This window comes from Eucyclogobius newberryi, unplaced genomic scaffold (assembly GCF_026437365.1).
Source record: "Eucyclogobius newberryi isolate DKJ021-1_F unplaced genomic scaffold, fEucNew1.0.hap1 SCAF_9, whole genome shotgun sequence".
Classification (NCBI taxonomy): Eukaryota; Metazoa; Chordata; class Actinopteri; order Gobiiformes; family Gobiidae; genus Eucyclogobius; species Eucyclogobius newberryi.
The window spans coordinates 13,576,653-13,600,583 of record NW_027316532.1 but is presented as its reverse complement, the minus strand read 5'-3'; the positions used below and the strand labels follow the sequence as shown (position 1 = coordinate 13,600,583).

Below are 23,931 nucleotides of genomic sequence, written 5' to 3'. Positions count from 1 at the left end.
CTTTAACATATGTTTAAGATGTGCCAAAGAGTTTGTGAGAGTATATAAGTCTAATACAAACTTATATACAGACTTCTCCTTTTGCAGTCTAAAAATCAGGCGCCCCAACTTTAATGTAGGTGTCAATGACCCACTTGACCTCCCAAAATTGGGATTAAACTGGGACTAAACCAGGATCTAAATTAGAACCAGCCCATGGTTTAATTAGCAGTAAAAAAGGATCTAATCAAATCTGCATCAGGACCACATTTAGGACCAACTGTGATTTTGCTGATTTGACTAGAAAGTAGTAAAGAGTTGTTTACCGAGTTGAGCCTGTGTGGAGTCAGCCATCTGCACCAGGGCATTCTCCTTTTTGTTGAACAGGATCTTCACTCTCATCACGTCGCCATAAACACCTTCAACAGTCCAAAAATACACGTTATAAGCAAAACAAAGATGCAAAAATTAAACTATTGTCGTCCACTCGACTGAAACTTGGTCTTCTGCTCAAACCTGCTGCACGACATCACCACATCTGAGTGACTGTGATATTAACAAAACTGCAACTACAGATTATTTTTGTCAGTTTACAATTTGGAAAATCCCAACAAATGAAAATGTAAGGGCATGCTATATATATATATATATATATATACATTTCTGGAATATTTAAGTGTACCATTTTCGTATTTGCATTTTCTGCATTTAAAACCAGGAATGTCTCAAAAATAGAATTTGGTAAAACATACTTTTTTATAATAAAATTTTAGATAAACTATATCATTTAAAATTCTGAACAACTAAATCTGAGATCTATAAGCAAATAGTAGGCAATTACAATGATGTTTTTTGTATCTTCAAATATTGAATCATTTTTCTTTTCCAGGATAATGATTTAGAACATTTTGATCCACTCTCGTAACATTGGTTTGGTAAAGTGGATTTACTCCAGTAGCATCTGAGGACTCCCCTTCTTGGCCTGATCGACCTCCAGCAATTTTAGTTTTTCTTGTAGATCATTTAGCTTTTCCGCCATTTGTTTCTTTTTTGTCGAGGCCATGGCTATAATCTTTCTCATCAGAACTGCTTTAGAAGCTGTAGTGACCACAGACCCGTGGCACTGACGTCAGTCATGAAGTCATTTGAGCGCCTGGTCCTCCCCCAGCTCAAGTCCTTCACCTCCCTCCTGCTGGACCTCCTGTTGGACCCCCTAATGGACCCCCTAATGGACCCCCTGTAATTCGCCTACAGCATCAACCTGGCTCTCCACTTCACCTGCAGCACCTGGATTCTCTAGGAACCTACACCAGGATCCTGTTTGTGGACTTCAGCTCTGCATCAACACCACCTATTGCTCTGCTCCAGGACAAGCTCTCCCAGCTCAACGTGCCTGACTCCACCTGCAGGGGGAGCACTGACTTCCTGATGGATCGAAGGCAGTGTGTGCGGCTGGGGAAGAATGTCTCAGACACTGGGACTATCACCACAGGAGCTCTACAGGGCTGTGTACTTTCTCCCCTGTTCTTGTGGACGGCACCAACCTCATCACCATGACGACACCACCCTCATCGGGCTCATCTCGTACGGGGATGAGTCTGCCTACAGGAGGTGGAGCGGCTGGTGTCCTGGTGCAGCTGTAACAACCTGGAGTTCAACGCCCATAAGACAGTGGAGATGATCGTGGACTTCAGGAAAGTCACAGCCCCCCCCTCACCATCTCAGACTCCCCCATCTCCACTGTGGACTCCCTCCACTTCCTCTGCAGCAACATCAGCAGGACCTCAAGTGGGAGCCACCATCACCAGGACCTCAAGTGGGAGCCACCATCACCAGGACCTCAAGTGGGAGCCACCATCACCAGGACCTCAAGTGGGAGCCACCATCACCAGGACCTCAAGTGGGAGCCACCATCACCAGGACCTCAAGTGGGAGCCACCATCACCAGGACCTCAAGTAGGAGCCACCATCACCAGGACCTCAAGTGGGAGCCACCATCACCAGGACCTCAAGTGGGAGCAACCATCAGCTCCTCATCAAGAAGGACCAGCAGAGGATGAACTTCCTGCAGCAGCTGAGGAAAGTCAAGCTGATGATGGAGCAGTTCTACACGGCCATCATTGAGTCCATCACCTCCTCCATCACTGTGTGGTACGCTGGAGCCACAGCCAGGGACAAACAGAGACTACAGCGTCCTTTGCTGAGAAGGTGATCGGCTGCAGACTTCATCTCTGCAGGACCTGTACGTCTCCAGCACTCTAGGACGAGCTTCTCACCCTGGACACGGACTATTTGAGCCACTCCCCTCAGGCAGGAGGCCACTCCCCTCAGGCAGGAGGCCACGCCCCTCAGGCAGGAGGCCACTCCCCTCCGGCAGGAGGCCACTCCCCTCAGGCAGGAGGCCACGGTCTATCCGGACCAGAACCAGTTTCTTTCCCTCTGCAGTTGGACTCATGGACACATAACACCTGCCACTTTAACAATTATTCAAACCAATAACCATTCATTGCGCTGCTAATTTGTTTTGCACTATTCTGACCAACTGTAAATTGTGTATAAAGTTTTATTTAATTTCTAAATTCTACATTTTATGCATTCCATCTTCGATATATTTTGCTACTATTATTGAGTGACAGCATATTCATTCTAGAAGATCTTTATTATTATAGAAACACATTTTTGGACCCAGGACGCATTTCTGGTTTGCCTCATTCAAGGTTTTTTTGTAGATATTTTTTGTGTGATTCCTGCTTTTGCTTTTGCTCAGTATTTTTTCTTTGTTTTATTATTGATGATTATGGCACTACTTGCAATCATGCAACTGCCCAGAACAAATACTTTGTATTTCTAGTAATTGTAGCGTACGTATCCAGTTAATGGTGAAGTTTTTAACTTATGGAAAAACTACAAAACTGATAAACACCAAAATGAATGATTGTTTTCATCATGCAATGATCATAGCACCTGGAACCACTGGAACTACACAGCAGTTACAATCAGTAGTTCCAGTAATTGTAGCGTATGCAGTGTTTCCATCAATCAGTGAATGTTATATATCATTTCAGAATTACAAATGTTTCAGTATTTCTAACATCATTATATCATCTTCATCATTATAGAAACACATTTTTTGGACCGTTTCCCAGGTCGCATTTCTTGTCTGATTTTCATCATTCAAAGTTCTTTTTGTAGATATGTTTTGTAGATATGTTTTGTAAATATCTTTTGTAGATATCTTTTGTAGATATCTTTTGTAGATATCTTTTGTGTGCTTCTGCACGGTGCTGATTCTTCTTCTTCTTTGGTGTTTTATGCCGGTTGTATCCAAGTGTTACATCACCTCCACCTACCGTAGTTCTACATCTTAGACTTTATTCTTTAGACTTCTTTCATCAAACAATTACTCGATTCATTTTTACTATTTCAGTATAAATATACTGACAGTATGAGCACGGAATGCAAATGCCATGGACTGAACATTTGAAATCACATGTGTCTGTGTCTAAACCAGATGATTATGAGAGATTTGAGTGTTTGTGAAACGTACCGAAGAGAATAAAGAGGCAGTGGGGTGTGACTCTCTGTAGAAACAGGTGAAGGAAGCGAGCAGAGTCCAGGCGTCGATTCACCAGGAACACAAGTCAATAAGTCAACAACAGCGTTAAAAAAACTGTCAAGAAGTGAGGCATGGTCCGACTGGAGTGGGATATGCAGTATATGAGGCATGGTCCGACTGGAGTGGGATATGCAGTATATGAGGCATGGTCCGGCTGGAGTGGGATATGCAGTATATGAGGCATGGTCCGACTGGAGTGGGATATGCAGTATATGAGGCATGGTCCGACTGGAGTGGGATATGCAGTATATGTGATGGTGTGGAACTGGGTCCTGAGCCTGTTTAATACTCGATAATGGCCCCTTAACCCTCACCTTAAAGAATGTACTCTTTCTCTCTTTTAACCCTGTTCTAACATTGTTTCAAATATTGTATCAAAAACATGTCTGGAGTTGTATTTAGCTTCACTGTTTCATCTTCTTTGCTCCTCATAAAAACACTCCTGATTTGTGACCATCAAAGGCAGAGATCCAGAGTTCTCCTGTGATGGTTTAAGTCCATAAAGCAACATTTTGAGGATTTCCACCTCGAACTATTTTCATTACAACTACTTAGGTAGGTGTTTATTTCTCCATGGTAATTCCCACTGCTGCCAGTAGATGGAGTGCCAACATACCGTATTTTCCAGACTATAAGTCACATTGGAGTATAAGTCGCATTTTTGGGGGAAATTTATTTGATAAAATCCAAGACCAAGAACAGACATTTCATCTTGAAATGCAATTTAAAATAATGACAGTTTAGAGAACCTGGTGAATAGGTGTACGTATGCTAACGCTAACACCTTCAGCTACATGACGCACAGACAGAACTGTGGTAATTAACAGTTATTCAGATAACTATAGCATAAAGACCATGCTAACACGTTTACCAAAGCATCAGTATTCCCCAAAATCACTAAATCCATTGAATTCTTCTTCCTCTGTGTCACTTCTAAACAACTCCACAAACTCCAGAGGTAGAGGAAGTGCAGATTCTTCTTCCGCATCGCTTAGAGCTTAGAGCGCCCTCTTGCGGTTGTCAGTGTAAAAATGATGAATAATATCACATATAAGTCGCTCTGGAGTATAAATTGCACCACGGCGAAAACTATGAAAAAGGTGCGACTTATAGTGCGGAAAATACATGAAATCCTGATGAGGGAATGTTTGACTGAGAGAAAGTCATGTGAGGTTTTCAGTACGAACATTATTTTAAGTTCTAAAACAGCGATGCAAAAGCAGAGGTGCAAGTGTGAGGGACTTTTATGTCACTATCGTAAATTAAGACATTTCTTCCAGCTCTTTTATTATTTGAATGATTGTTTTTTTCACTGAATGTGACGGAGCTTCACAGTCAAAGACTCCAAACCTGCTCCAAACTGCGGCTGCAGCCAGACAAAGCTTAGTTCAGGGGTCACCGACCTTTCAAGGGCCGAGGGCGACTTTATGTGCAGGGCCTGTTCAGTTAGCCTAAATGGGCCTATAATTACATTTGTAACCAAATTACATAACTATTAAATGTGATGTGTAGGGTATTTAGGTATATTTCATGTATCTTCAACCCAGTAAGTTTTTTTGTTTTTAGGAAATCTAAACTTTGTATTTAATCTAGCACCAACTCATTAAAAAAGTGCAAAGAGGTTCTGTTTAGCGCTGGTTTGGTTCCGGGTGAGTCCTGGTTTAACCTAAGACATTGCAGACGCGGTCTCTTTTGTGTCTGTAACTATGCCATTATTGAGAGTATTTTGACAAAACAAAGAGACTTGGAGCTGGTAATCTCAGTCTCTACAGGCCCAGGTCTTATAAATAGGCCTAGTGAGATATTCTATATTTAGAACAGGTCCACGTGGGTGACAGGGGCCAAAGGGCACCAGGTTGGTGACCCCTGGTCTAGTTACACCCTTTTCCTGCTTTCTTCTATGATTTCTCTAGTGGATTAAGATGCACTGTGTAAGTTTCATGAACCTCTCAGGAAAGCATTTTTACTGTTCAACATAACAGCAGAACTTCCAAAGATCAAAATGTAAAAAGACTTGGAAAGAATTTGATTCTGTTCTGTCTCTTAAAACAGCCTATGATGGCTAAAACATGCACATTCGACCACATTGTTTAGCTCCAACACTGAAGGACCTGGGCTGTTGTCGTGGTTACTTTGGGGGGGCGTGAAAACAAACCCTATAAAACAGATTTGAGAATGGGTCAAATGTATTATAGCTTAAGGTTAAAGCAGTTCAGTTTTCATTGTGTTCCGATGTAAGTGCGGAAGTTCCTGAATTGTAATTGTGGTTTAACATGAATCTGAGAGAATGTGAAAGAGTTTGTACCTCAGGGTTGAGGTTGCTGACCAGCAGCACTGCGTTGACGGCGGGGAGAGTTGTAAAGCCCAGTCTGGAGGCAGCGGGGAAGGAAAGAGAGGTGAGAGCACTTGGGAGAGCAGGAACCAGGCCCGGGTACGACGATACTGAGGAGCCAGAGAAAGACGGGGAATCAGTTGGTCTCAGGGCTCCAAACATACCGCTTTCTTAAGAAATCATTTTAATCATAAGACCGATCTGAGTGAGCCAAAAAAATATGTTTAGTAATTCAAGTGTGGGTGTGTGAGGGGCGTGGCTAAAGCGAGTGTGCACAGGAACAGTTTTGCCTCATTTCTTTGACTTATCTGCATGTGAGGGGCGTGGCTAAAGCTAGTGTGTGTAAGGGGCGTGGCTAAAGGCTCTATGCCGCGTTTGAACCTCTCTTTATGTCATGCTTTGGCTTTGGATCATGTCAGACGCTTTATGACCTGGAAATATCAGATTGTGGCTCTTGACAAAGCCAGTGCCGTGCGGCCGTAAACAGGAAACAGCTGTTGCTAACGTGCATTGCTAGCTTTGTGTAGCTAAGGCTCTACATAGTCGTTAACATCAGTGGAAACACGGCACTTTAGCACAAGATCAAGTCAGAGTTTGGAGTCAATGATTATTTTGTGTTTATCTGCTTTTTGCCTCTTGTTTCGGCCTGAGTCTGTGTTCTCTCTGGTCCAATCATCTGGCTGTGCTGCGTTCTCTCTGGTCCAATCATCTGGCTGTGCTGCGTTCTCTCTGGTCCAATCATCTGGCTGTGCTGTGGAGCTCCTCCTTATCTAAAGTCCACCTGAAGCCCAAAAGAGCCAGACCGCTTGGGGAGCTAGAACCTCTCAGGAGCCACTTTGGAGCGCTTGAACACTTCACTTAAAGACAATGGACAGACTTTGGTCACTGTTTGGGGTGTTACCCGTCGGCTGGAGTGTGGAGGGTGTTAACCTGTCGGCTGGAGTGTGGAGGGTGTTAACCTGTCGGCTGGAGTGTGAGGGGGTGTTACCTGTCGGCTGGAGTGTGGAGGGTGTTACCTGTCGGCTGGAGTGTGGAGGGTGTTAACCTGTCGGCTGGAGTGTGGAGGGTGTTAACCTGTCGGCTGGAGTGTGAGGGGGTGTTACCTGTCGGCTGGAGTGTGGAGGGTGTTAACCTGTCGGCTGGAGTGTGGAGGATGTTACCTGTCGGCTGGAGTGTGTTACCTGTCGGCTGGAGTGTGGAGGGTGTTACCTGTCGGCTGGAGTGTGGAGGGTGTTAACCTGTCGGCTGGAGTGTGAGGGGGTGTTACCTGTCGGCTGGAGTGTGGAGGTTGTTACCTGTCGGCTGGAGTGTGGAGGGTGTTACCTGTCGGCTGGAGTGTGGAGGTTGTTGCCAGTAGGCTGGAGTGTGGAGGGTGTTACCTGTCGGCTGGAGTGTGGAGGGTGATACCTGTCGGCTGGAGTGTGGAGGGTGTTAACCTGTCGGCTGGAGTGTGGAGGGTGTTACCTGTCGGCTGGAGTGTGGAGGATGTTACCTGTCGGCTGGAGTGTGTTACCTGTCGGCTGGAGTGTGGAGGGTGTTACCTGTCGGCTGGAGTGTGGAGGGTGTTACCTGTCGGCTGGAGTGTGGAGGGTGTTAACCTGTCGGCTGGAGTGTGAGGGGGTGTTACCTGTCGGCTGGAGTGTGGAGGGTGTTACCTGTCGGCTGGAGTGTGGAGGGTGTTACCTGTCGGCTGGAGTGTGGAGGTTGTTACCTGTCGGCTGGAGTGTGGAGGGTGTTACCTGTCGGCTGGAGTGTGGAGGATGTTACCTGTCGGCTGGAGTGTGTTACCTGTCGGCTGGAGTGTGGAGGGTGTTACCTGTCGGCTGGAGTGTGGAGGGTGTTACCTGTCGGCTGGAGTGTGGAGGGTGTTAACCTGTCGGCTGGAGTGTGAGGGGGTGTTACCTGTCGGCTGGAGTGTGGAGGGTGTTACCTGTCGGCTGGAGTGTGGAGGGTGTTACCTGTCGGCTGGAGTGTGGAGGTTGTTACCTGTCGGCTGGAGTGTGGAGGGTGTTACCTGTCGGCTGGAGTGTGGAGGGTGTTACCTGTCGGCTGGAGTGTGTTACCTGTCGGCTGGAGTGTGGAGGTTGCTACCTGTCGGCTGGAGTGTGGAGGGTGTTACCTGTCGGCTGGAGTGTGGAGGGTGTTACCTGTCGGCTGGAGTGTGGAGGGTGTTACCTGTCGGCTGGAGTGTGGAGGTTGTTACCTGTCGGCTGGAGTGTGAAGTGTGGAAAGGCATGAGTGGCAGGATACGGAGCAGCAGGTATCAGACCAGGAGCTGCAGGAATACAAGGAAACAAAAAGGGTAAAAGACACTTCTCTGTGCTCAGAGTGGTGCTGCAGAGCACTCACCAGGCCAGGGCCCAAACCTGAGTCATGGGGCCCCAGAATGAAATATTATAATCTTCTTGTATAATCTATTTCAAGGGTCTCCAACCTGTTAACCTCTGTTAGCCTCTGTGAGCTACTTTCACCAGAACAAAACAACCGTGAGCTACTCATGTTCAGAAATATTTTATAGTTTACAAAGTGTAATTTCTGTAGTCTGAACATGAATCTCAATAAGATCGACTGTTTGAGCAGGTCCCGGGCTTCACTCGGCTGCAAGCAACGATTCAAACTGAACTTATGTCTTTTGCGACGCATGCGCTTCCTTGTAGTTCCATTTCCATTCAATCACTCTTTAGCATCTTGAAATATATTTTGTAGCTTGACACCCAAACACAGAGCGAGGGGCCTAACACAGAGCGAGGGGCCTAACACAGAGCGAGGGGCCTAACACAGAGCGAGGGGCCTAACGGTTTAGCATCAGAGATCAGACAAGTGCACGCGTCGCTGATATTTGTCCTTTGACAATTTTGACTGGTTCCAGTTTCACATTCTATCTGCAAATGGAAGTGGACAAGGACACGGGACGCTGGGACATGTGTCTAAGGACACGGGACGCTGGGACATTTGTCTAAGGACACGGGACGCTGGGACATTTGTCTAAGGACACGGGACGCTGGGACATTTGTCTAAGGACACGGGACGCTGGGACATTTGTCTAAGGACATGGGACGGGACGCTGGGACATTGTCTAAGGACATGGGACGGGGCGCTGGGACATTGTCTAAGGCAGGGGTGTCAAACTCATTTGGGTCGCGGGCCGAACATAACGTAAAACATAAAACTTAAAAAAAATTAAAAATATAAGAAATAAATAGCTTTATATAGTCTACGCTGTTTTGAAGCAATTACAGGATCGATTAAAAAAAATTACAAAACGTTTGTTCTCATAAACTGAAATGTGTTTAGAAAAACAAGTGTAATTTCACAAACACTGAGCTTCAGTTTATGAGCATTACAACTTCAGAGGTGATCTACAGTTCTACGGAGATAAACATGTGACTTTATAACAAAATAAACTTCTCAAGATCTAAAAAAATGTTCAAATGTTCTTACTAACATGTCCATGTCTGTAGTTCTCTGTTCACCTGAACTGACTCACCACTAAACTTCTGCTCAAAAGTGCTTAAAGTGCACTTCTCCCTCACAGCAGCGCAGCAGAGCCCCGTGGGGGAGGGGCAGCTCACATAGCAGTGCAGCAGAGCCCCGTGGGGGAGAGGCAGCTCTCACAGCAGTGCAGCAGAGCTCCGTGGGGGAGGGGCAGCTCACATAGCAGTGCAGCAGAGCCCCGTGGGGGAGGGGCAGCTCACACAGCAGAGCAGCAGAGCAGCAGAGCCCTGTGGGGGAGGGGCAGCTCACATAGCAGTGCAGCAGAGCCCTGTGGGGGAGGGGCAGCTCACACAGCAGTGCAGCAGAGCTCCGTGGGGGAGGGGCAGCTCACACAGCAGTGCAGCAGAGCCCCGTGGGGGAGGGGCAGCTCACAGAGCAGTGCAGCAGAGCCCCGTGGGGGAGGGGCGGCCACCGGCGGCAATGTGGAACACGTAGTTTTAGCGATAAAAACGGTTACGGATGTAATTACGGTTCTATGAATCAATTTTAAAAAAAAAGGTTTTTGTTTTTTTAAATATAAATTTGAAATGTTCGGCGGGCCAGATAAAAACGTCTGGCGGGCCAGATTTGGCCACCTATGGTCTAAGGACACGGGACGGGACGCTGGGACATGTGGCCAAGGACATGGGACGCTGGGACATGTGTCCAAGGACACGGGACGCTGGGACATTCTCTAAGGACACGGGACGCTGGGACATTCTCTAAGGACACGGGACGCTGGGACATGCGTCTAAGGACACGGGACGCTGGGACAAGTCCCTATGAACATTGTTTCATCTGTCGCTCCTCGAGGAAACCGCTGTTGTGATTTTGGACGTTACAAAAATAAATTGAATTGAATTCTTGAATAAAATGTCAGATCATCATAAAAAGGATGTTTTTGGCTTCTTTGCAGCCTCGTGCTACTGCTCACATGGATGGCTGCAAATCACGGCGCCATAAGCTCAGAAATGCGTAAACTAGCGGTAGCTTGTGAGCTACAGGTTGAAGACCCCCATTTTTCACTCAGGAAATATATTTCTTTAGTATTCCCAATACAAAAAGGCAGAGAGCCGCTGCCTGGTCAGAGGACAGAGGTCACAGAGTAAAACTAACCCTTAAAAGTCATTTACGTCTTTTCTGCTGCTTATTACTGAAAGTGGGACAGTGGGACAGTGGAACAATGGGACAGTGGGACAGTGGAACAATGGGACAGTGGGACAGTGGAACAGTGGGACAGTGGGACAGTGGAACAGTGGAACAGTGGGACAGTGGGACAGTGGAAGATGTTTTGCAATAGTACAAATATAGTGGCCGTTTTCATCCTACACTTGGCTTGAGCCCTAGTCTCTTCTAACACATGAAATCTGTTCCGTACTGAAGGCGGTGGCCATCGGGGGCTCCATGGCCAGAGCGTCTCCACTGGGCAGGTCGGGCCGCGTGAAGTCGCGGCTGCGCTCATTGTTGAACTTTATGTCCAGAGCTGCGAGTTTGGAGAAGCTGATCCTCAGAGTGCAGCAGCCATTGTACAGGTTCTGACCGTCCAGCAGCTGAGGACAAACACGCCATACCAGAGGTGGACGGTGAAGAGCTTAATTTTACATGTCAGGAAAACTACAATACTTTTTTTTCTTGTAACAAAGTCATATTTTGAGGAACTGTATTTAACTAGAGGTTTGGGTTATTTTTCCAAAGTGTTCATTTGTAACTCGTGTGACATTCACTTTATGAATTTATGAACTTTATGAACAAATGAATGTTTTTCATACATACATTTTGGTTGACTACTTTAACTTAATAGTTGAATGTAATGTTACTGATACTAAACATGCACAACCACCTCGTCCTTGGACAGTTGTGTGTAGTACTCCTCACCACTTTAGCGGCCTGAGCGGCTTGTCCGTCTGTGTACTGCAACAGTGCCTGAAACTGGCTGTTTTTGGTAAAAACAATAATCCGCAAAACTGTGCCAAACTTTGAGAAAACCTGGAAACACAAAAAAGTGCAAGAATTGATCACAGGACGACACAGGAGAATACCACAGCGACATTACAGTATACATATATATCTGTATCTTTTTATTTTTATTTATCTATTTTATTTCCCCCCTTCCATTCCCTATTAAGATAGGAGGAGTTTTGTTGATAAGAGTTTTTTTGTTTTGTTCATAAGAGTTCTATTAAGAGTGTGTTTTTGAAACTTCCTATAATCTGTCCTTTCCTCCTGTTTCTACTGCAGTGGAACAATCAAATTTCCCCTTGTGTGGACATTAAAGGATTATCTTATCTTATCTTACATATATACATATACATGAGATTAAACGGCACTCATATGCTCCTTCTCTAGTAATCCACACTAACCCTCAGCTCCAGGAGGTGCTCTGTGGTGCCGTTAGAACCTGGAGGGGAAACGTAGCAGATGATTTGCTACTCAAAAGCGATCTGCTTGATGAGACACCAAAAGCCAGTGACAACTACCAAGGCCGTTTATAGGAGGCGGCTACATACGGTAAGCTGCAGCCTCGGGCCTTGGACGGCAGGTGGGTCAAGCAGTGCTGGACAGATTTCCATGAATACAGCCCAAAATGTTTTAGAAAGTTTAGCTTTAAGCCCACACTGTCTTTTTGACAGACAGAGGAGACATAACACTGGAACAGGTGATTGCATTGCATCAATGTGAGCTGAGAGGAAGCTGGAAAAGGATCTGACTTTGTAACACTTAATGAAATATTTCTGTCGGGCTTGGCGGTTAATCGATGAATCGAATTTGGGGTTCATCTCAATTTGTCTGGAAGAGAGATGATGTATTTTCCCTTCACAATAGCACGTTCCTCTGGGCTTCCGTACCTCAGCCTCGCTACATGACGTTCAGCACAAGTGTAACAGCAGCAGCACAAGGAGTCTTTCCAGAAAAAACACAAATAGGATTAAATCTATGATGTGAGACAGCGTATTACTCTATTACGAACGTGCTAAATGTAGTGAGTTCAGCTCTTGGTGAGGAGCCAAGAGTGGCTGGGGAGCTTTGGAGGCCCTTTATCATCTACATGATCACCTTTTGGGTTTAGTGCATGTTTTCAGCATGAACCTTTTTTGTTTTCTATGTTGTCTTTTGATCTGATTCCTGTTTCTGTGGTTCTTATGTTTATTTGTTGTGTTCAAACAGTCTAAAAGCATTGAGAATCTATCAATGGCTAAATCAATATGATCAACCAAGGGCATCGAAAAGTAGCATCCCTTAACATTAATGTCATATTGAACCCAATCAAAGGATCAAACATTTGAACAAAAATGAGAAAAGAAAGAATAGACATATTTTTTACAAGAGACCAATTTGAACAACATTGAACATCAAAAACATACAAAATATTGTTATTAAAAAAAAATTACTAATTGGGAGTGTGGTGTAAAAATTTAATGTCTTTGCCTGATGCCATAAAACTTAGGTCAACATAATGTGTCCGGGTCACATTTATTATGGCTCTGCAGACATCCCTGGGAAAACAGACTGGACTGACAACTGCAGATCCAGGACGTCTCACATGAGGTAGAACACGGAGTGTGTTTTTCTGCAATATGTTTAGACTGGTTTTGTGCATACGTGGCACCTGTTATGCCTTAATAAGCTGAACTCAATGTTTGCTCTGGTCAGACCCGGAGGGATAGACGAGAACTGTCAGGGGGAGCGTTTAGTCTGTGCACGGCTGAAATAAAGAACCACTTTTGAACGAGACAACTTGGTTATATTTCGCCTCATTTTCTCTGTCATTTGTTACAGTATAGTTTCCACAACAGGAGGTATTTTGGGCATGTCCCACCGGGAAGAGGCCCCGGGGAGGACCCAGGTCACGCTGGAGGCACTATGTGAAACGCCTGGGAACGCCTCGGGATCCCCCCGGAGGAGTTGGAGGAAGTGTCTGGGGAGAGGGAAGTCTGGGAGTCCCTGCTTAGACTGCTGCCCCCGCGACCCGGCCTCGGATAAGCAGAAGAAGATGAATGGATGGATGGACTATCAGGCCGAGTGGTTTATCAGCTGCTTATCTTGTGTGGCTCAGGCTCAATGTGCTCTTCCTGTTGTAATGAAGGACATCAACACCAGTCCCAGAAAAGAGCTCCGGGATGATCTTCTAGAGGAAATTGTCGTCCCCTTCTTCTCCCTCCGGAACAATCACAGGTCTGAGATTCTTCCTGCATTATCTGGACTCCAAATCCAGGATCTTACTTCATATTCTTGACCTCCATCAGCAGCGTCACTACCTCAGCTCCAAGCTCCCTTAATTTGTCCATCATATCCGAAATATGCTGCTCCTCTTCACTGATGCGTGCTCCCCCCTCCATTATACCGGCTTCTACAGAGTCTAGCCTTCTATTCTTGTTATCTGCTCTCACCTCAGCCCTCAATGACGCCAAGTTATGCTGCACTTCACACAACGTAAGGGCCACCTGTTGTAAAATTATGTTCTCTCCACCTTCCGACAGGGACAGGCCTGGTGAGTCTACAGTCGGGATCGCTGAGCTTGGCATTACCCGTCTTGTGTTTTCCTGCATTTACTCATCTCTTGGGATTATGTGGGTGAAACTGATTTTTCAGCAGCAGCGGAGCGAGTACGTGTCTCTAGCCTGCTGTCATAACCGGAAGTCAGTAAGAGCTATATATCATTTGAATATATTTACCATACATATGGTTCCTTTAAAGCAAATTGATAGACTTTATCACATTATAAAAGTAGTAATAATAGGAATACTTGCAGTATTCGTATTTATATGGTTTGTGGGCTTTACCTGATAGAGCGTATCCATGGTAACCGCACCCGGCGCACACACCATGTTCTCCACCACTACACGTAGAACTGCACTTGGGGGTGGGGCCACAGGATCCAGATGGGAGGAACTGAGGGCACGGAGAGCTGCTTGTGCCCGCTAAAGATCAAGAAGAAGAGAACACAGAAGGTTCCGTTAGGGTCGTCATATCAACACATAAACAAATGAGCGGGCCTGAGAGTGTAGACTCAATAGTCAGGAGCGCTGAAGAGTTAGTACTGTTTTTTTCATAGCATCAGATGAGGTAAGGCTAGTAGTGTGCAGGGTTCCTACACCTTTTCAAAGAAAGAATCCAAGCACTTCTCAAGCATTTCAAGGTATACTCGCGAGCTGTTATCATCTGCACTAGATATATTAACCAACAGACTATGAAGCACAAAGGCTATTTAGAGGCCAAGAACATCTACAGCTACAAAAATAGGCTTGAAAGACAGTGGGATACAAGCAATAGCTCATTTGATGTTGTGATCAGTCTTTTATCAAATGTTATTGGTCCGTTTGACAGTTTTATCAGACTGACCATGCCTGTTCCAGCATGGTGGTCTCTAGAGAAGTAAGTCCAATGTGTGAGCCAAAGTAAACTCTCCTTTGTCTCAATTGATGGTTGAGCAGGAGGGCTGAGGGGAACCATGAGGGTCCCACACCACTGGGTTAGGGTTAGGCTAACTCTAACCTGAATATTTTTATAGCGCTGCTAAATCTATCTTACATCCCAAAATTCAAATAACACATTGCGCAAAATAAAGGATAGCGGCGTACAAAAGGTCGATTGAAATATCTTAAAATCGCGAGATTTAGTCTCCCAATCGGGTTGAAGCCTGACCCCTGGACTGTTGAAGCCTCTGACCCCTGGACTGTTGAAGCCTCTGACCCCTGGACTGTTGAAGCCTCTGACCCCTGGACTGTTGAAGCCTCTGACCCCTGGACTGTTGAAGCCTCTGACCCCTGGACTGTTGAAGCCTCTGACCCCTGGACTGTTGAAGCCTGAAGCCTCTGACCCCTGGACTGTTGAAGCCTCTGACCCCTGGACTGTTGAAGCCTGACCCCTGGACTGTTGAAGCCTGACCCCTGGACTGTTGAAGCCTCTGACCCCCGGACTGTTGAAGCCAGACCCCTGGACTGTTGAAGCCCGACCCCTGGACTGTTGAAGCCCGACCCCTGGACTGTTGAAGCCCGACCCCTGGACTGTTGAAGCCTGAACCCTGGACTGTTGAAGCCCGAACCCTGGACTGCTGAAGCCCGACCCCTGGACTGTTGAAGCCTCTGACCCCTGGACTGTTAAAGCCCGACCCCTGGACTGTTGAAGCCCGACCCCTGGACTGTTGAAGCCCGACCCCTGGACCGCTGAAGCCCGACCCCAGGACTGTTGAAGCCTGACCCCTGGACTGTTGAAGCCCGACCCCCGGACTGTTGAAGCCCGACCCCCGGACTGTTGAAGCCCGACCCCCGGACTGTTGAAGCCCGACCCCCGGACTGTTGAAGCCTGACGCCCGGACAGTTGAAGCCCGACCCCTGGACTGTTGAAGCCCGACCCCTGGACTGTTGAAGCCTAAAATAAAATAAGAATTTACCTACCGACCGACCCACATGAAAAATGTTGGGTCGGGTTACAGCAAACAGACAATTTATTTGGGGCAGTCTCATCAGAATCAGAATAGAGGTTTATTGCCATTTGTCGATAAATACTATTTACAGACATAGGAACTTGTCCTGGTGATTCGGTGCAACACAAACAACAAAACATTGAACAATGAATAATGAACGGCATGATATGTACATAATAAAATACAAAGTATAAAGTTATGTAGTGCAATAGGAAGTGACAGGCAGGCAGTGTTAATGAGTCTAAAAGCAGAGGGAAAGAAACTGTTCTTGTGATGGGAGGTTCTGGTCTGGATGGACCGGAGCCTCCTGTCTGAAGGGAGTGGCCTCCTGCCTGAGGCGAGTGGCCTCCTGTCTGAGGGGAGTGGCCTCTTGTCTGAGGGGAGTGGCCTCTTGTCTGAGGGGAGTGGCCTCCTGTCTGAGGGGAGTGGCCTCCTGTCTGAGGGGAGTGGCTCAAATGGTCCGTGTCCAGGGTGAGAAGGGTCGGCTGTGATCCGACCTGCACGTCCCAGAGTCCTGCAGACGTACAGGTCCTGCAGAGATGGAAGTTCACGGCCGATCACTTTCTCAGCAGAGGGCGCTGTAGTCTCTGTTTGTCCCTGGCTGTGGCTCCAGCGTACCACACGGTGATGGAGGAGGTGATGATGGACTCAATGATGGCAGTGTAGAACTGCACCATCATCAGCTTGTCTTTCCTCAGCTGCTGCAGGAAGTACATCTTCTGCTGGTCCTTCTTGATGATAATACGTGGCTCCCACTTGAGGTCCTGGTGATGGTGGCTCCCACTTGAGGTCCTGGTGATGGTGGCTCCCACTTGAGGTCCTGGTGATGGTGGCTCCCACTTGAGGTCCTGGTAATGGTGGAGCAGAGGAGGTGGAGGGAGTCCACAGTGGAGATGGGCGTTGAACTCCAGGTTGTTACTGCTGCACCAGGACACCAGCCGCTCCACCTCCTGTAGACTGACTCATCTCCGTCAGAGATGAGCCCGATGAGGGTGGTGTCGTCATGGCGATGAGGGCGGTGTCGTCTGCAAACTTGATCAGTTTTATAGAGTCGTGGCTGGAGGTGCAGCAGTTTGTGTAAAGGGAGAAGAGCAGGGGAGAAAGTACACAGTCCTGTGGAGCTCCTGTGCTGATAAAGCATTATAAAAAAGAAAGCCCCTCTTTTTGTTTTGTACTTCACCTGCTGTACTTTGGGAATGTTTCTGCCACCACAAGAGGTTGTTTGGCATTTGCCAATTCCATACTGGATCAACTTTGACATTCTTACCTTTTTTCTCTTTATTTCAATGAAAGGGACCTGGACTTTACTGAAGACAGGCGAGTATGTGGGAAAGTGTGTTCCAGCTCTGTTTTTTACCCAGGTAAAAATGTTATAACAACCGTATCGGAGGGCCTTTTTTCTACCTAGAAAAGGGTTTCCCTCCGATCTCTTTTAGGATCAGTCTGTGGGCTCTTTGCATGTTTTGGCATAAGCACTTTTTTCTGCATTTTACTGTTGATGTAGTTCCTATGTGTGTGTGTTGTGTTTGACCAGAGAGCTGTGTAACAAAAGCAGATTTACAGGAATTATTTCAACATGTTTAATACAATGGCATCTGGATAATTACGAATAGCATCTGTCAATGTCAATGGCATATTAGTTTCAATTAAGCGGTCAAAGAAACTGACAAAGATGAGAAAATAAAATTTAGGTTACTTTCGTAACCCCGGTTCTCTGAGTAGCATGAGTGAGATGTCTCACTATGGGATATACCTAAAAGAAACCCACTTAAACATCTTAGAGCAGCTCGGTGTAATCCATCATTCGTCCAGGAGTGTTCCATTGTAGCGGACAAGAGACGCTGCACTTTGATCCTCAACACAGCTGATTATGAAGCCAAAGTCAACAACCTCCTCGAGGACACGACCACATACGATCTTTTGAAAAGAGATCCAACCAGTGGCTACAAGAAAAAGGTGACAAAAGGGATTCTGATAGTAATCAGGTACTCAGGGAGGAGGGAGAAAAAGTCTGTTTACTATATGATGTCGATAGCCCATTACAGGGCTGATAGTAAAAAAAGAGGGTAGTTTCAAGTGAAACCAAATGCTCCCTTTAAAAGGAGGGTAGGTCTTACTCAGTGTAGGATAAATATCTGTGTTTCCAGACTTGATTCGCAGATTGAGAACGACTCTTGGATGGGAGTCGAAAAGTCCAGATGACTACAGCTGAATCTTTTTCTACTATCTGAGAGCCATCAAAAATGAACAAAAATGTGACTATAACGCCTGGCTTAACTCACAATTTTATTGTCAATTTTCAGTTGTTTTGGGATCGTCCTTCTCACTACCGTGTGGATGGTCTGCACCCGAATAGACTTGGAAGCAGTCTACTCACATACAACATGCTCTACGCTGTCCACTACTTGGTGGGCGTTCCCGCACGTGAGTGACTTGTTTACTTCCTTCACGCTCCTCACAACCTCGTCTTCTGTCTACAGACTAACGCTCTACTCCTCAAGGTCACGGCAAACGTTATCTCAAAATGGAAAAATGCAAGAAAACCTTCGTTTGCTAGAGTGGCTCTAGCGCCCTCTGGCAGTCAGAAACGTGCATTGTGCCTCAAAGTGACTCAAACGCTACACCGGACATGGTTTTCCCTATTATGGCAACTATGAAAAATCACAGATATAAACCCTCAATCTGCAGATTAAGATTAACTCTTGAATGAGTCGAAACGTTTTGTTTTTCTAAAACAGAGTCCAGATGACCACAACTAAATCTTTTTCTACTATCCTTTAAAAATGGAGCTAAAACAGTCTCCATCCATACGCTTCCAGCACTGCCAAAGTTTTATTGATGATTTTACTTAGATGCTTTTAGTCGTATGTACCAATTTCAATGGTTTAATTTTTACAGGTGATCTGAATGTACACACGGACAGAAATGCTGTAACCAAACCTTTGGTCTTACTCAGCATGGCACACTCTGGATCTGTTAATAACAAAGGGGGTTGATATATCCAGTGTTCTCTCTGAGGGGCCATGCGCCGGCAGGTCCCCGCCAGGTCCCCGGCAGGTCCCCGCCATGCTCCGGCAGGTCCCCGCCATGCTCCGGCAGGTCCCCGCCATGCTCCGGCAGGTCCCCGCCATGCTCCGGCAGGTCCCCGCCATGCCCCGGCAGGTCCCCGCCATGCCCCGGCAGGTCCCCGCCATGCCCCGGCATGCTCCGGCAGGTCCCCGCCATGCTCCGGCAGGTCCCCGCCATGCCACGGCAGGTCCCCGCCATGCCACGGCAGGTCCCCGCCATGCCACGGCAGGTCCCCGCCATGCTCCGGCAGGTCCCCGCCATGCCCTGGCAGGTCCCCGCCATGCCCCGGCAGGTCCCCGCCATCCTGAAAAGATACCGGCAGGTATTAAGATAACCGTGCGCGCGCCGCCACCACGGTGCAGGCGACAGCGCGCTACCCAAAAGATAGTGCCAGGCTGAAAAAACATCCGCCAGGTTGAAAAACAAAGATTGTGTTTTTTTATTTAAGTAACATACAACGATATCATATAGTTAAGAAAGCTACACTCAATAACGTATACGACTTCCATTCAGGTCCCAAATGTTTATTTGGCTCCTGTTCTGCCAGAGCGTCTGTGGCAAATAAATCTTGAAAATCTATTTATTTCAGAGTAATATAAATGTCAACGCAACTACTGAGGAGGGGGACAGGCAGGGCACGCAACTACTGAGGAGGGGTACAGGCAGGGCACCCAACTACTGAGGAGGGGGACAGGCAGGGCACCCCACTACAGAGGAGGGGGACAGGCAGGGCACCCGACTACTGAGGAGGGGGACAGGCAGGGCACGTGACTACTGAGGAGGGGGACAGGCAGGGCACCCAACTACTGAGGAGGGGGACAGGCAGGGCACCCAACTACTAAGGAGGGGGACAGGCAGGGCACCCAACTACTGAGGAGGGGGACAGGCAGGGCACCCAACTACTGAGGAGGGGGACAGGCAGGGCACCCAACTACTGAGGAGGGGGACAGGCAGGACACCCAACTACTGAGGAGAGGGACAGGCAGGGCACCGTCTTGACGCTGACTTTGTAATGGTGACAGTTCAAAAAAGCAGCGGATCTACTTCCTTGAGCCTTATAACCTGCGTTAATAATGTCGGCAAAATGGAAAGCTACTTTGGACTCTTTTGGTTTCAGGAGAAAGCCTCGTGACGAGGAGGAGGATAAAAGGACACGGAAAAGTGCTAAACCTGGGGATGAAAAAACCAAAGCTGATCCCGCACTATTCGTGGCTCGAGTGTGAAAATGAGGAAAACGGTAGGTCTTGAAATAAAAATATGAATTGCATGTACCTTTATTAAGAGGGCCACGGTGGCTGTGACAATGTGCGCGAGTTGCTTGAGTGGGATATGTTCAATATTTTAAAATCAAAATAAACTTCCGACCAATAAATATCATTATATCTATAATGCTTCCATCTCACCCAACACATTGACTTCCCCACCCATACCAAAGGCCACACTCTGGACTTAGTCTGTTCCTCTCTCCTACCCATATCTAAGCCCCACCCCCTCCTCTTCCCACTCTCTGATCATCTCTGCATCCTTTTCTCCGCACCCCTACCCTCGCCCCACAACCCCAAAAAACGCACCATCACCTACCGCAATATCAAGTCAGTCAACCCCCTCACGCTCTCCCAGCTCATATCCTACCATAGCTACCAAGCTCCTGTGTTATGGAATCAGCTCCCGACCCATGTTAAATATGCTGACACAGTCTCTTCATTTAAGTCCAGGCTTAAAACGTTCCTCTTCGAAATCGCTTATGGTCAGAGTAGTTAGGAACAGAAAGATAAACCCACAGCTTCAGCTACGCTGCCCTAGGAGTAACTATGCTGGGGGAAGTATGACAGCTTGAGCACTATCCTCTTCTTCTTCTGACTACTTATGCTATCAAACAATATTTATTTTTTGATTCCACTTGCAAACTGTTCACCGCCTTCTTTTCTTTCTCTCACTCCTGAGGACCTGTGGACCCAGATGCCCCTCCCCTGGTGAAGTGGTCCCTGCCCTGTGTGGACGGTCCCTCATCTGCCTGAAGAGTGGCTCCAGTTCGCCTCAGTCGGTCCCTCATCTGCCTGAAGAGTGGGTCCAGCTCGCCTCCGACGGTCCCTCATCTGCCTGAAGAGTGGGTCCAGCTCGACTCCGACGGTCCCTCTTCTGCCTGGAGAGTGGGTCCAGCTCGACTCAGACGGTCCCTCTTCTGCCTGAAGAGTGGGTCCAGCTCGACTCAGACGGTCCCTCTTCTGCCTGAAGAGTGGGTCCAGTTCGCCTCAGTCGGTCCCTCATCTGCCTGAAGAGTGGGTCCAGCTCGACTCAGACGGTCCCTCTTCTGCCTGAAGAGTGGGTCCAGCTCCAGTCTCCTTGTGTCCGTCTGTCCGTCTGTGAGAGTCGGATCTCTCCTTCACTGGAACTCCTCCAGGTTTCTACGCTTTTTTCCCAAAGAGGTTTTTTTGTAGTTTTTCCTGGCCGAGAAGGAGAGTCTAAGGACAGAGGACCCTGGGACATCGTCCCTCGCCACCACAGACATTGTCTGACTTCATCGCCACCACAGACATTGTCTGACTTCATCGCCACCACAGACATTGTTGATTCATTTCTCCCTGTGGCCCTCAGAGGCAACTGTTGTTGTGATTTTGGGCCTTACAAAAATAAATTGATTTGATTTGATTTGATTTGATCCTCTGCTTTCCCCCCTGACTCCCCCCCGTCTTCCCCCGACGACTATGCTGTCATGCTCAACACCACCCTCTCCGACTCCCTTGACTCCCTAGCCCCCTGGAAAACCTCCTCCGTCTCATACATCAATCCCGCCCCCTGGTACACCCCTGAACTCCACACCATGAAGCAGACTGGCCGCCAACTCGAACGACTCCTCAAAAGAACCCGCCTCACCGTCAACGCCGAAGCTTTCAAATTACACATCTCCTCCTACCGTGACGCTCTCCAAACCGCCAAATCTGCCCACCTCTCCACCCTCATCAACAGTTCCCACCGGAGCCCTCGCACCCTGTTCTCCACCGTCAACAAGCTGCTCCAGCCACCGGACATCACTCCACCCTCCTCCCCTGACCTCTGCAACTCTTTCCTCCTTGCCTTCAATGACAAAATTTCCAAAATCAACAGCTCCATGACTGCCGTCTCCATTGACTCCATCACCACCCCCACCCCTGCCCCCCCTCCTCTCCCTGACCACCCACCCTTCCCTCCCCTCACCACCTTCTCCTCTGTTAACTCCTCTCATATCATACACCTCAACACCGCTTCCAAAACCACCACCTGCTCTCTCGACCCCCTCCCAACGACTCTAACCAAGGCTTGCCTCCCTGCTCTCATCCCCCATCTCACCACCCTCTTCAACCAGTCTTTATCCCTCGGCCATGTTCCTTCCATCTACAAACTGGCCTCCATCACCCCCATCCTCAAAAAACCCACCCTAGACTCCGCCAACCTCTCCAACTACCGCCCCATCTCCAACCTGCCGTTCCTCTCAAAAACGCTGGAACGCATCGTCGCCGCCCAACTTCACACCCACCTCCAGTCAAACAACCTCTATGAACCCCTCCAATCTGGCTTCCGCCCACTTCACAGCACTGAAACAGCCCTGGTCAAAGTACTCAACGATCTCCTCACCTCTGCAGACTCCGGGGCCCTCAACATCCTGTTACTACTAGACCTCAGCGCAGCCTTTGACACTATAAACCATTCCATCCTTCTACAAAGGCTGCGCCAACTGGGTGTTGAGGGCTCTGCACTTGACTGGCTCACATCCTACCTCACCAACAGGCAAGAGTTCATTTCCCTCTCTGGTCACTCATCCACCCTCTCCCCAGTAACGCAGGGGGTTCCCCAGGGCTCAGTCCTCGGCCCCCTCCTCTTCATCTGCTACATCTTCCCCCTTGGTCACATCCTCCGCCAACTCAACCTGGACTTTCACTGCTACGCTGACGACACCCAGATATACCTCACCACCAAATCCACCCAAAACCCTCCCCTCAGCCACATCGAAACCTGCATCTCTACAATAAAATCATGGCTCACTCTCAACTTCCTCAAACTGAACAGTGACAAAACAGAGCTCCTCCTCATTGGCACCAAATCCACTCTCAATAAAACTGGTCCCTTTTCACTCAGCATCAACACCTCGACCATCACCCCCTCTACCCTGGTACGCAATCTCGGTGTCATCATGCACCCCACCCTCTCCTTCACTCCCCATGTCAGCCACATCGTCAAGACCTCATACTTCCACCTCCGCTGCATCGCCAAAATCCGACACTGCCTCACCCTCCCCGCTGCTGAATCCCTCATCCATGCCTTCATCTCCTCCCGCCTCGACTACTGCAACTCCCTCCTCACTGGCATCTCCTCCCATTCCCTCCATAGACTCCAAATGGTCCAAAACTCCGCTGCCCGCCTCCTCACCCACACCCGGTCCCGTGATCACATCACTCCCGTTCTCCGCTCTCTCCATTGGCTCCCCATCAAGCAGCGCATAAACTATAAAATACTCCTCCTCACCTTCAAAGCTCTTCACCACCTTGCCCCCCCCTACCTGTCTGACCTCCTCATCCCCCACTGCCCCTCCCGAGCTCTCCGATCCTCCTCCTCTCTCACCCTGACTGCACCAATATCCCGACTCAAAACTTTTGGTGACAGAGCATTCTCCCGAACAGCACCCCGACTCTGGAACTCCCTCCCCCAACCTGTCCGCCACTCTCCCTCACTCACAACATTCAAATCCCGCCTAAAAAATACCTCTTCACCCAAGCCTATGACCTCCCCTACCCCTAGCCTCCTCTACCCCATTGCCTACTCTTCTACCCCCTGTTACATCCCCATCTTTTTCTCTCTACTTCTTCTGTCTTGTTCATTTTATCTGTATATTAATGTGTATTGTACGTGTTGTCCCCCCTGTCTGTAAATACCCCCCCTTTTTTATATATGTTCAGCGTCTTTGGGTCACTGAAAAGCGCTATATAAATAAAAGTTATTATTATTATTATTATTATTATTATTATTATTATTATTAGGCCCGAGCGCCACAAGCTGGCGAGA

At 47.8% G+C, this 23,931-nt stretch overlaps 1 protein-coding gene across 1 annotated transcript in view; it reads right to left on the bottom strand.

The window, feature by feature from the left end:
- The window catches only part of LOC140354017 (polypyrimidine tract-binding protein 1-like), a 36,386-nt gene that overhangs the window by 6,668 nt on the left and 5,787 nt on the right, over nucleotides 1–23,931 (bottom strand). Inside the window, exons 4-10 of the mRNA XM_072438832.1 lie at nucleotides 14,183–14,320; nucleotides 11,277–11,387; nucleotides 10,780–10,951; nucleotides 8,131–8,202; nucleotides 5,901–6,037; nucleotides 3,527–3,560; nucleotides 306–398 (exon numbers count right to left, since the gene is read on the bottom strand). Of these exons, the coding sequence (XP_072294933.1) occupies nucleotides 306–398; nucleotides 3,527–3,560; nucleotides 5,901–6,037; nucleotides 8,131–8,202; nucleotides 10,780–10,951; nucleotides 11,277–11,387; nucleotides 14,183–14,320 (757 nt within the window). The remainder of the gene's footprint in view (nucleotides 1–305; nucleotides 399–3,526; nucleotides 3,561–5,900; nucleotides 6,038–8,130; nucleotides 8,203–10,779; nucleotides 10,952–11,276; nucleotides 11,388–14,182; nucleotides 14,321–23,931) is intronic.